The 12,760-nt window shown below is 49.6% G+C and overlaps 1 protein-coding gene across 4 annotated transcripts in view; it reads right to left on the bottom strand.

Annotated features, from left to right (window-relative positions):
• Window positions 1-12,452, bottom strand: part of HS6ST2 (heparan sulfate 6-O-sulfotransferase 2) — a 291,707-nt gene extending 279,255 nt beyond the window's left edge. For 2 of the 4 annotated variants that reach the window (XM_023248921.2, XM_023248920.2), the window contains exons 1-2: window positions 11,972-12,452; window positions 10,602-11,120 (exon numbers count right to left, since the gene is read on the bottom strand). In XM_023248921.2, coding sequence (XP_023104689.1) covers window positions 10,602-11,120; window positions 11,972-12,399 — 947 coding nt within the window. In that variant the 5' untranslated portion in view covers window positions 12,400-12,452. The remainder of the gene's footprint in view (window positions 1-10,601; window positions 11,121-11,971) is intronic. The other 2 variants (XM_045050528.1, XM_023248922.2) reach the window with 2 other exon arrangements.
• Between the last annotated feature and the right edge of the window lie 308 nt (window positions 12,453-12,760).

Genomic DNA, 12,760 nt, shown 5'->3' on the forward strand with positions numbered 1-12,760 from the left:
CTCACTTGGTTTTGAGAGAAAGTATCTTCATTTCACTGGCTTTCATGTTTCAAGACCATGTGAATTGATCTGGCAGAACTCATTCACACTACCCTCCAAAGGCTGTGTCTACACAGGCCAGACACAGGGCAAAAACTGATGGTCATTTATAGAAACAGGCCACAGTCAGAGCGGTGCAACTGACATTGCTAATGAGGCAACTGCCAACATTCCCGAAGGACTAAGATGCTTTGGCCTCTTACAAATCTTATCAAGTGTGTGCACCATATTTTAAGTCCGCATGGGGCATAAATTAAAATACAGTTAAGGTCCTCATTTTCCTTACCTGAAAATAATCTTTCCTCTAGCATAACTCCTTTCTTTGTTTATTTCCCCTAAAACTGCATTCTTCTCTGTAAATCAGTGTCAAACGCACTTGCAATATCTTGGATATCTACTTATACTTTCTTTATTGTTGGAGATCTAAGTCTTCATTTAAGAAGGGGCATAAAGAGCTGCAGAATTCACCTTTAAAGAGTAATTCTGATTAAACTTTCTAGAAGATGTTTTGAAAAGATATCAGATAACAAGTCTCGATTTTACTTAGCTTGTACAATAGACATGGCCAAAAAGTGGGTAGAGGCTTCTGGAGATTTGTCTCAAAGTTTTGTGGCCATTAAAACATATGAGACAAGCCAAGTGGCCTAATTCTTTTTAAACTGTCAGCTCCTATATTGACTGGCTGGGTAGATTTGGGCCCAATTTTCTGTTTTTTCATCTTTAAATGGATTTTTAAAACATCTACCTTAGAGGGTTGTTTTAGGATTAAATGAGAGAAATACACGTTATGCCCCTGGCATAGGGCCTGTCTTAATAGGTACCCAAAAACATCAATAGGGCTCCAGGGAAAATCAGGCCAACCTACCTGGGTCAAACCATCACTTTCCAGCACTTCTCTTTGCCAGTCTTGGAGTTCTACACTCTTGCATGTGAATTAAGAAACCTGATGTGGTCAGTGAAGAACTGGCAATCCTTCCAAATATATCAAGCTACTAGTTCCTTCTCATGCACTCAGAGTCTCATCCCTTGTTCCTGCCTAACTGATTACAACATCCAATGACTAAGCACTACCTGGTCAGATAGTATGGTCTGTAAGATATTTACTCACTGAAGTTTTTCCAGACTAACTTTACAGCTTAGTATATGGTCTATTTTTACAACTGTTCCATATGTGCTTGAGAAGAATGTGCATTTTTTTAATTGGGTGCAGGTCCATTACACTGAGCTTGTTAACCAAATCTCTGTATCTTTACCCATTTTTTTTTGTTCGTTTCATCTGTCGATTTCTGAAAGAGATCAGCAGACTTTACAACATCTCCCGAGTGCCCTGTCAGTTTGTGCTTTATATATTTTAAAACAAGGTATCAAGTGCATACAAGTTTAGAATTGCTATCCGGAAAATGGAACTTTTTGCCGTTATTCAGTGATCCCGTATATCCGCAATAAAGGTTTTCATTTAGGGTATTCATCTGATATCAACTGAACTACTTCAGCTTTCTTCTGGTTGGTATTGGCAGAGTGCATCTATTCCAATCCCACCTGTATCCTTATGTTTTAGCTTTGTCTTTTATGCACAGCACGTGGCTGGAGTTCATATTCTCATCCAATGTGATAATCTAGGTCTTTCAACTGGTGAGTTTAGTCAACTTCTATTTATTACATTAACTAAGAAGCTGGCTGCCAAGATCAAAGGACTTTTTTGCAGTATCTCTGAGTTAGTTTCCTGTCTATAACCTGGTCACCCTAGTGAATTTCTAAACCCTCTTTGCGGGCATTCACTCTCCTGTAGGAAGCTAGCAAAAGTCCAATGATATCCATTAGTGAATCGGAGCTGATACTATACTGAAGACTTGTCGCTATTAGTATAGTTATGGGAGAAAGTCAATTAATGCAAGGAATGTAAATCAATGCATTACACATTTCAATTGCCCTATATTCCTTCAGAAAAGTGCATGGAAGTGATTCATTAGAACTAAACTCTTCACAAGAAACAGACCAATTCTCTTAGGCTCACTAGGGCATCTCTGCTGGTAAAATTTAAAAAGCAATCAAACTGAATAAGAAGTCCTTTTTGCAGACATTTACATCGGGGAAGAACATGATTCTTGACAATTCACAGTAAATGAAGTGCAAATTATTCTCTTATAATATATCCCAGAATTGAAGCTTAAATGGTGACTAAAAAAGAATCCACAGTTTAATCAGAAAAATATATTTATTGGTAATTCCCATGAGCTCCTTTTTGATATATTTATATCATAGGATAACAAGTTCATAACTATTGCTAAGTTATAAATATGGAATTTATGCAGAATTTGCATGTATTGAATTTTATTTTGAATTTGCAAGTGTGCCTACATTTGAATATTTATAATATTCCAGAAAAAGCACAGTAGAATGTGCAAGACAGATTTATTTAGTGTAATGCTCTGAAATGTGTCAAAGTCTTCAACACTGTTCTCAGAGGCAAAATGGCAGAAATAACAAATGGGATGCAATAAGACCAACGGAATAATCTGTGAAGTCCAATACCCAGTGAAACTAGAAATGCTCTTTTGCCAATAAATATTTTACTCAAGTTAGACAAATATTTCTGCAAGCTTACAAAGGCATTGTATGAGAAGACGTATACCATTAATTGGATTCTTCATTATGCTTTAATGGAAAAGAGAACATTCCCACCCGTACCTTTTTTTTTTCTAAACTCAGTGACTAAATATCTTCTTTTATTTGTCTTCAAATGTCGATATTGGCTTTTCAGCTGTGAAGCACATTCTTTACACTGTCAAAATAACTGGTACCTAGAATGGAGTTTCGGTGGAGTTTCAACAGTTTAAGATTATGCACCTCACTGTATATAGTAGCCCCTCAGATACCCGGAGCAGCTGAGGAATGAAGTGGTCTAATCAACTTAATTCAGAATTCCTAAATTTCACTTCTAAGTATATTAGTTAATTTGTAAGTAATTTAATTTCTATTTAACTGGGGGCAATGCTCTTATGAAGGAAAACTGCTCTGCGAGCAGGCTGTCCCAGCAAAGAGGACTCCCTTCCTTTCTTGGATGAGGACAACATGAGCACTAACTGACCGAAGCTCTCAGTTGTGGATGTTTGGAACGATAGCCCTTCACAGCCCCAGGACTGGACTCTTTGAGCCAGACCATTAGCTCTGGCATCAGCTGACCTGGAAAGAGGCTCATGAAGATTCAGAGTCTAGGTTATCTTGGGTGGCTCTGGCTGAGCCGAACAAGTCTTATTATTTCCAGTTGTGTACCACTATTAATTTCCTGTTCCATTTAACTTTTATTTTTTTAACGTTTATTTACTTATTTTGAGAGAGGGAGAAAGAGACCAAACAGGGAAGGGGAAGAAAGATGGGGAAGGAGAGAGAAAGAGAATCCCAAGCAAGCCCCATGCTCAACATGGAGCCTTACGCAAGGCTCGATCCCCAACCCTGGGATCATGACCTGAGACGAAATCAAGAGTCAGACACTTAACCGACTGAGCCACCCAGGCGCCCTTCCATTTAACTTTTAAACAGAGAAACAACAAGAGCAATCCATTCAAATATCTCCATACTGTACTGAGTGTAAGAGTTCCATGGTGTCTTTAGCATATGATAACAGCCACTCATCAAAAAAAATCAACTGAGCGGATTCCTCACCTCTGCCTTCCAGTCTGAGAGTTTATTTAGCTGAAACTGCTTTCCTCATTAAGAACTCCCCAGATATCAAGAGGCTAATGAAATAGCCAGCCACGATCTTCAGGAGCCAAAAGGTTGACATGAGTATAATTTACCACAGCCAAAATAAAACATCATTTTTAAAATTGTTAATGTTTACTTTTATTATAAAAGTAATGCATACTCATAAAGGAAGTGCAAAACCTTCAGAGAAGCAGAGTAAGAATAAGTCACTAATGGATCTACTAATATCCTGGTATTTTTCTTTCAATCTTGTCTTTTACGCTTAGATTCAGAGGGATGGGAAGATGTTTTGTCTCTCTCTCTCTCTCTCTCTCTCTCTCTCTCTCTCTCTCTCTCTCCCACTCTCTCTCCCTCCCTCTCCCGCTCTCCACCCCCTCTCTCTAACATAGCTGTAGTTAAATGGGTCCATAATTGTCTATCTCTTGTTCCCTTAGCTTTAAATCACTAGCAATTTTCCATACTCTATGAAAGGACATTTAAATGATTTTGTAATAATCCTCCAAGTGGATGCACTGAGATTCCTTGAGCCATTCTCCTCTATGTGGATGTCCAGATTTTTCCAATTTGTTGCACTTATAAAGAACTCCAGTGTACCATTATATCACATTATACTTCCCCCGCCCGCGGTATTTCTCAACAATTTTAAGCCATTAAGTGTTGGTTTCATATCTGTCTTTCCCACTCCACGCACATCTGCCCGGTTCCTGACAGTGCCCCCCACACATAGCACAGTGATAGGGGGACTCTCAATAAATATTTATTGAATTAAAAAGTGAATAAGTAAATAAGTGAGTGAATGAATGAAAAATGTGTGCAGGACTACGGCTCTCAGTAAAATCCCAGAAAAGAAATTATAGGTCAAACAAATAAATATTTTTAATGTTCTGTTTATATTATCTAATTTATTTCCAATAGAATCATTCGAATTTACACGCCCACTTACAACGTGTGAGAATTAGGATATTTACCACACCCTTGTGGGACTAAACAGTGTTTCCATGTCTGTAAACTAGTTGTGGTTCCCGTGCTGTAAATTGTCGGGTCATATTCTTTGTTTTTCTAATCAATTCGTAGGAGTCCTTTATACAGAAAAGATGTCATCTTTTTGTCAGTTTTATTTGTTGTGCATATTTTCATCAGTCTGACATATGCCTTTCCATTTTGGATACTTTTTGACAGATGAACAGTTCTCGTTTTTATGTAATCATAACTGTCTATCTTTTCCTCTATTCAAACATCCTTCTCCTTGGCTGAGAGCCCCACATGTGAATTGCAACTATCATTTAAATAATAATGCCAATTGTGAAATCAGATTAACTGGGTTCACAGACTCCCACATACACAACTAAGCCCTAATCTGCCCCATAGTGGTTTGCCCTTCCCTATAAGCCCTGGCCACTAGACATCTAGGCCACATAGACCAGTCACAGCTCTTCGGTATAGCGCCCTCCAACCCAAACTAGATGCCCTCCTCAAGCTCTGCGATTTGACCCCTGGTGCTACCTCCACTCCAGACATCGAGAAGATGCATCCAGCTGGGCTCCACCCTTCACGTCCTTTTGTGTTTTTTACATTCCTTCCACCCAAGTGCTTCTCCTCGTCACTGGGGTTCAGCTTCCTCACCACCATTCCAGGACGTCAACAATGAGGCCTCCCCCACCCACCTCCTTCACCCTTCCCCGACCGTGACCTTCTCGGTTCTGGCCAGCCCTGGCTAGGTGAGGCTGCTGAACCTCGTGATGCCAGAAGGATGCCATGCCCACCCACAGTGCCTCTTTTCTTCTAAATACAACCCACTCATTCCCAGACGCCTTCCTGAATACATCTCTCCTGTTTCGGGCCTGTTCCTCATTACTCAGGAAGGAATGGGCCTGAGAAAGCGTCTTGGTTAAACCTCCCATTCTACGGGGGTGGGGGGGGGGTGGACCTGCTCCAAATGACAAGCCCTCCCCCACCTCACCCCCAACTTTGACCTGTCTGTACTACACAGTTCTGCACTTTACCCTCTAATCTTTACGGACTTGTGGCTAAAGATGGTGACCTTGGCTTTTCAGCCTTTGTATTGGCTCTAATTTCCCCCAACTGCTAGCACTGTGCAGAGGTCATGATACTTCACAGTTTGCTGATTAGACATAAACTTTCACATAAACAGATGGACTTTTCTCCACGTTTTGCTATATTCCTGCGAAGGTGTGCCATTTTAAAGACATTCCAGATACTCAAATCGTTTCCAAACAAAATCCCCCTCCTTTATTAAATGTCTAAACTCCCAAATTATTTCGTTCTATTGTAAGCTCTGCGACAGTAAGAATGACGTGCCTTCCCTGGAAGATAATAGGCAGTTTCACAAAATTTTGCGTAATGAATAACGATGGAAAAGATGACTAATCGTTCGTGTCACCTCCCACTACCGAAGTTGACGACAGGTATCTGTAAAAGGCAAAGCGCTAACATTCTTCTTGCCACACGGCACCACTGATCGAAAATTACGGTTAAGAAATGCTCACCCCGAAGAGCCCTTTTTTTACCCTGAGGAGGGAAGAGTTTTGTCGGGACTCCGACAACATGACTGCCGTCCACGCCACGACACGTGTGATACCGAGCTTCTCCCCTTCTCCTGCGAAGGAGGTGGGAGGCTCTGACAGGTCTTTTCAAAGGCAGCTGAAGAAATGCATGCTCGCCCCCTCGCCCCATACCTGGCACCCGAAGGCCCCGCGTGTCATCCCGCCTCACCGCAGGATCCAGAACGGGAAGGAGTGGGAGCCTGGGCACGTGAGGCATGAGTAGGCACAGGCACCACGGAGTTCTTGCTAAGACGCGGCTCTTTCCAAACAGAGCCACCTTTTTGAAGGAAACGGAAAGCGAAAGAAAGCTTTTCTCCCTGTAAGTGCCTCTCAGTCTTCTCCTGTCAGTGATGCCCTACTGGATTTTAGATGACAGTTCATTACTCTTCCATACGGCCCCTGCAAGATTCAGAGACACTAGAAGTCGAGGATGCAAGAGGAAAATCGCGATCGGATTCTTTGACTTGCACCAGCCACAGCATCTGATCTCTGCCCCTGCACCCTCCCGCCGCCCCGTGTGTGCCAGCCGGCACGGCACCTGGCAGAGAAAAATGAGGCCAGTGCACGTTCCCTGTGCCCAGTTCTGAATTCCTCCCACAGACTAAGTGGTGCACTGGAGTTGGCTACAGACAGAGGGGATTTGGCCTGAGAAGGCCTGCAGAATTCGGGAGTCTTAACAGCTGGGAAGCAAGAATGCTCTGATACATTTTCAAAAAAAAAAAAAAAAAAAGGTCTTAGAAATTCTACAATGAGCGGGACCCTTCTCTGACCCCAAACAACATATTGGCAGACAGATGCATGAAATGCAATTTCTAGTCGTTTCTTTTTGTTTCTTTTTTTCTTTTTGAGAACTATTATTCTCAATAAACAACTTGAGCCTTTTGCCAGCCACGCATTCTCTTTGTCCTCGCCAGGCAACGTGCTCGCAGCCGTTCCCATATCACGCAAGCACCCTGCCATCCGCCGAGGCAGGGAAGTACAGCACAAGTGGCAGTGGGAGCCGGATTCAGGGTCTTGGCCGGCAGGCACGATGGCCCCTCCCCCCTCCCCACCCCCTTATTGTGGATAGATGGTTGCGAGTCAGAAAGTGGCCCTCGTTGCTGCTGAGCTAAAAGCCTCAGGGAGCGGCAAATCTGTTCTCCCAATGGGTGGGGCGACCCTGCTCCAATCACTCGTCCAAACTCACACATGTAACATACTGAAAACGGCGATGATGTCGGTGATAACGGTATCGGTTACCATCTATCCAGCGTTCACTCCGTGGGCATAACTAACATGAAGTCCCTCACCGTGTTTGCGCCAATCCCCTGCTCATCAAGACACGGCCAACAGAGCAGGCAGAATTGGAAGAAGATTCCCACTGTGCCACTAAAGAGCTCGATGACCTTGGGAAAGTCCTTCACCCGCTTTGGCTTCACGCTCATCTGACAAACGGGGATACTTTTGCCCACTCTGCCCCCTTCCCAAAGACACTGCAAGTTTACAGTGACATGCCAGAGATTAAGGGATGTGAAAGGTCCATCAGAGTGGAACGCACTCTCCATACGTGAGGCTGGGACAGGCCCCGGTCCAAGGTCACACAGCTGGTCCGTGGTGGGCCTGAAGCTGAAGCCCAGGTGTCGGGACTCCCAGGCCAAACAGACAGAGCTGCTGTTCTCCTCAGTTCAGGGGAGCACAGAGACCAGCAGCTGGCACAGAAGAGCACTCCACACAGGAAGTCCTCATGGCTGACTCTCGTCTCCTGAGACCAGCTCTTCACCCCCACGCATCACTGCTGCCCCTGTCTAAATTTTCATCACACACACACACACACACACTCTCTCACTCACACACTTACGCATACCTTCCCTCTTGGAGATTATCAGAACTCACTGAACTGGTCCTGAAGGCAGGGATGTATCAACACCTTGGGAAATGCTGGAACCCTCGAGCTATCCCTATTCTTTAAGATGAAGATTTCTGGAGGTGGGTAGGAATCAGTGAAGTAGAAAGGTGCCCTTGGGGTAGCAGTGTGTTTCTCTAACAAATTTTATTTAATTTGTGCAAATATTGTGAGAGCCAATAACTCTCTTTAAAAAGTGGTTCCTCTTTAATTAGACTAGATGGCACTGTGGTATCACCCTTTCTACGACCAAGAAAATCTCATTTCATTCAGATAATTTTGCTTCAATTTGGGACAATCCCAGAGGGTGAACCCTCCCCTTGAGGGGTCTAGTTATCTTACGGAAAACTTCTGAAGGAAAATTTCTGAAGGGATCTGCCAGAGGACAGTGGCTACCAAAAAAAAAGATATAATCCGGACCACATCTGAAAGGTGCGCTTAGAGATCATGTCACACCCTGACCTACATGTCCAAAAGGATTTCAAAAGGCACATGTGCCCCGTGGAGCTCTAGACAGAACCATGAGTTCCATAGTGGCCAAGACCTCATTTCTACTTCTTAGGATATAGTCATGGCTGTGGGATTCTATTTTTGCTCTAAAGAGCTTTTTTTTTTTTTTTTTTTTTTAAATATCACCACCCCTCACTACACCTACAAGCTCCACCAGCAAGTGAGATTATTTTCGATATTGCCAAATTGTTTGGGATCTTCTTGAACACCAGAATCCTATGGTGGCAATGACTTACGCAACTCCCACAATGGACTGAGGTGACAACCTTCCTGGAACCAAGGTTTGCTTAGGATTGAAAAACAAAACAAAACAAAACAAAACAAAACAAAACAAAAAAACATCTGTTAGGCCTGTTAAGGCAGTGAAAGTTCAACGGATTCTGCCAGAATCCCAGCATTCAAGAAAAGACACTGTAGCCTGAGGGAAGGGAGAATGAACCGGGGTGAGGTCTCTTCAAAATTCAATGGTGACCAGAAAGTCAGAGGGCTCCATTTGCCTGCATCTAGAAAAAAGAAACTGCACTGGCTGTTGCACTGCAAGAGCCGTCTGCAAAGCACCTACTTGGAGTACCCTGCCTGGGGGGTTGGGGAGGCAGGAGTGGGAGCTGGGAGCCTCCCAGGTACACAGCTAATGTAAACAGCAGCCTGGAGTGCCCCCCCCCACCCGTGAAGACTGATGGGGAGGCAGAGAGCACAGCCTTGTCCCCGCCTGCCCAAAGACCCCGTCCAGGGCCCCCCTGGCAACTAGACTCACCCACTCCAGTCCCTGGGCTCCCTGCCCCAGCCCAGATCTGTTTTGGGGACAGTGGCAGAATGGGACCCCTGGCCAGAGCAACTCCAGCCCAACCTGCCCTTCTTCCTCTCCTGCTTTTATGGCACTCCATGACCTCCAGCAACTGGGCATTGAGGCTGGATGGAGGAAAATGTCCTAGCTTCAAAAGCAACTGGCTACAGACTTCATAAATCACCCTTTTCCGCATCAGCCCCGGGTTCCCAGCACGTGGGCTGCCGGCCCCCCACGCTGGGGCTCGGGATCTGTACATCTGGAGGGGTTTCTCAAGACTGAACCCCACATGGGGTCAGGGAAGAGTCCCAGCTCGCCCTTTGGCACGCACGGTGCCCCCTCACTCTCAAAGCGCTGCGGGTGCCTCCAGTGCAGCCAGTAGCGAGGGGCGCAACCTGGGTACCACCAGCCCTCCCCGGTGTCCCCGGACAGAGGCAGAGGGTCACCCAATCGCCCAGGAAGAGCAGAGCCAGAGGAGACAAAGGAGGAGAGTGGCCGAAGTCAAGCAAAAAGAGAAAGAACGAGCAGCAAAGTGAGGACGAAGGAAAGTGCAAGAGCCAGGGCCAGGAGCCGACGAGATCAGGAGCAAGAGAAAGAAGGGCAAATAGAGGAAGTGAGAGAAGCAGTGGGGGAGAATGCGGAGCGGGAAAAGGACGAGAGGGCAGAAAGGAGGCTTTGGGACCGCCGGGGCGCAGAGAAAAGAAGAGAAAGAAGAGGAGGGACTCAGGGACGCCACACACAGAGACCGGTTCTTCCCGGCGCTCCGGTGCGGAGTCCGCGTGCGGTACCCTGTCCCGGCGGCGGCCGAGGGGCGCTCGTTAGGGGCCTCCCGGCCGCTTACCCCGCACGCCCTCCGGGCCACGGAGCAGGCCAACCCGCCCACAGACCGACTAGCCGTCCCGAGCCGCAGCGGGCAGGCTTTCTGCGGCCGCCACGGCGCCGCGAGCGTGCGCGCCAAGGAGTCTGGCGCCCGCCCAGCCCGGCGCACCCGCCCGGCCCCCGAGGTGCGCACAGGGGCGCCGGCAGCGGTCAGCAGCGCGTCCCCGCCCTCCGCCCGCCGGGGCCCACGTCCGCTCCCGCGCTTCAGTGGCCTGCTCGGCCGCGGGCGCGCACTCACCTGGACGGTCGCAGTCTGGCGTCGCGCTTGCCGTCCACCACGGCGGGCACGCAGCTGGTGAGCTCGGTCCAGTCGGCGTGCAGCCCGCAGCTCCAGCCCGTGGAGAACCTGGAGAAGAGCCAGGTCTCCCGCTTACCCGGCCGGTGGCAAGTGCATTTCTTCTGCCCCACGCGGCACTCGCAAGGCTGTTCCAGCTGGATGTTGCGCACCAGGTGGCGGCCGAAAGTGGTGCCCCCGGTCTTCTGAATGTGCAGGAACACGATCAGGTCATCGCCCTTGATGTCGAAGTCTACCTTGCGCAGGAGGTCGCCGCGGCTGAAATTGTAACGGGGCACGAACCTGGCGGAGCTCTCATCCTCCGAGCGGTACGGGTCCGGCATCGGGGAGCTGAATGCCTGCAGGCGGAGGAGCTGGCATTCTGTGCCGGGGCACACGTACTGGAGGACGATCACGGCAAATAGGAAGAGCATCACCAAAGCCAGCAGCAGCTTGTTGGATTTCTCATCCATGTTCCCGACGCTGGGGGAAACCCAAGCTCGTTACGTCAGTCCCGCAGCTCAGCCCGCGCTCGCCGTGCGCCCGCACCGCCTCCTCCCCCCGGCGCCGCCGTTGCGCCCCTTTCCCCCTCCCCTCCACACCGAGTACTCCACGGCGGCGGCGGTGGCGGCGGCGGCGGCGGCGCCCTTCCCCGCTTCCTTCCTTCCCGGCAGGCTCAGCGCTGTGGCTCCTGCCGCACACCCCCCTCCCCCCGACTCCTTCCCGCTGGCCGCCTGCCCTCTCCCCCCGCCGGAGCTCTCCGGAGCCGTGTCGCGGGGTCTCGTACCCGCGGGACGCCGCTCGCCTCGGTCGCCCCACTCCCCAACTCACACCCCCGGGCCGAGCCCCCGCACGTCTCGCTCCGCTCACGGTGGCTCCCATCCCCATCCCGCTTCGCCCACAGGACTCTCCCCGGTGCCTGTGCCCCCAGTCCCCTGGGCGCGCACGCCGCCGCCTCCCCGCCCGCCCGACTCGCGGGGCTCCCTCGCCGCGCGCCCCGAAGCTCCGCACTGGCCCGCGCCCGCTCGCCCACCTTGGCGGCCGCCTCGAGTGAGCCCCGCGCCGGGCGTTCGGGGTTCCCCCGGGGGGACGAGTCCTCCGGCGGCCCGACTCGCGAGCGGAGACGCTGCGCAGCCGGTGCCCGCGGAAAGGCGGGGAAGGAGCCGCAGCGTGGCCGAACGCGCGCCGCGCCCCTCCGGAGCCCCCCAGCCCGGCCGCCGCCGGCCGGCTGGAACTTTGCTCCCTGCCCTCCCCTCGCGGCTGCCTTCCCTCCCCGCGCGGCTCCCGCGCGCCCCGAGCCGGGCGCGCGAGTCCCGCTTTCGCCTAAAACGTACCTGGCTAGGGGGCCGAAAATCTTGGAGAAGATCGCGCCGAGCACGTGCTTCAGCGAGTGGCCCAGGGCGGCCAGGCCCCGAGTGAGCAGGGCCCGGCAGAGGGAGCCCAGGTCCCAGCGTCTCCTGAGGTCGTGCATCCGCCTGCGGCGGCTTCGGGGCAGCAGCGCGAAGAGAGAGGTGCGCGCGGCTCCCGCCAGGGAGGAAGACGCCTTTGGGGGCTCGTCCAGGAGCGGCTGGGAGTTGAAGCCGCGAGACACACCCCTAGGAGGGCCCGCGAGGACTGAGGCGGCGACTGATCCGGGCCGGCTCGCTGCCAATTCGGCCTCTACTCTGGAATGCCGGCGGGGACAGGTGGTGCGGGCGGGCGCTCTTCGCTCCGGTTGCAGCGGCGGCCCGAGCGCCCGGGCTGCACACGCAGGCAGTGCCATTCCCCCCTTCAGGCAACTCAGGGTACTAAGGATCAGCAGCGAGCTTGAATTTATGTAATAATGCCTCACGCCTAAGAGCTCAAGCCACTTCACGAGCAGAGGACCTGGGTTTTCTCCTGTCTTGGGGAACGGAGGTCACTCCAGTGAGCGCATCACTCCACTTTGGCTGGTAATTTCAACCGCCCCTAAAATAGCAAAGGCGCAAATTGGACCTTTTCCCTCTCTCTTTGCCAATTTCCATTCTCCAGCGGAAGCGGGGGCATTTTCTGAAAAGGTAAGTCAGCATGAAGGAAAAGCATGACCAAAAAAAAAAAAAAAAAAAAAAAAAAAAAAAAAAAAAAAACCGTTACAGGATGGGAAT

This window comes from Felis catus, chromosome X, assembly GCF_018350175.1.
Source record: "Felis catus isolate Fca126 chromosome X, F.catus_Fca126_mat1.0, whole genome shotgun sequence".
NCBI lineage: Eukaryota > Metazoa > Chordata > Mammalia > Carnivora > Felidae > Felis > Felis catus.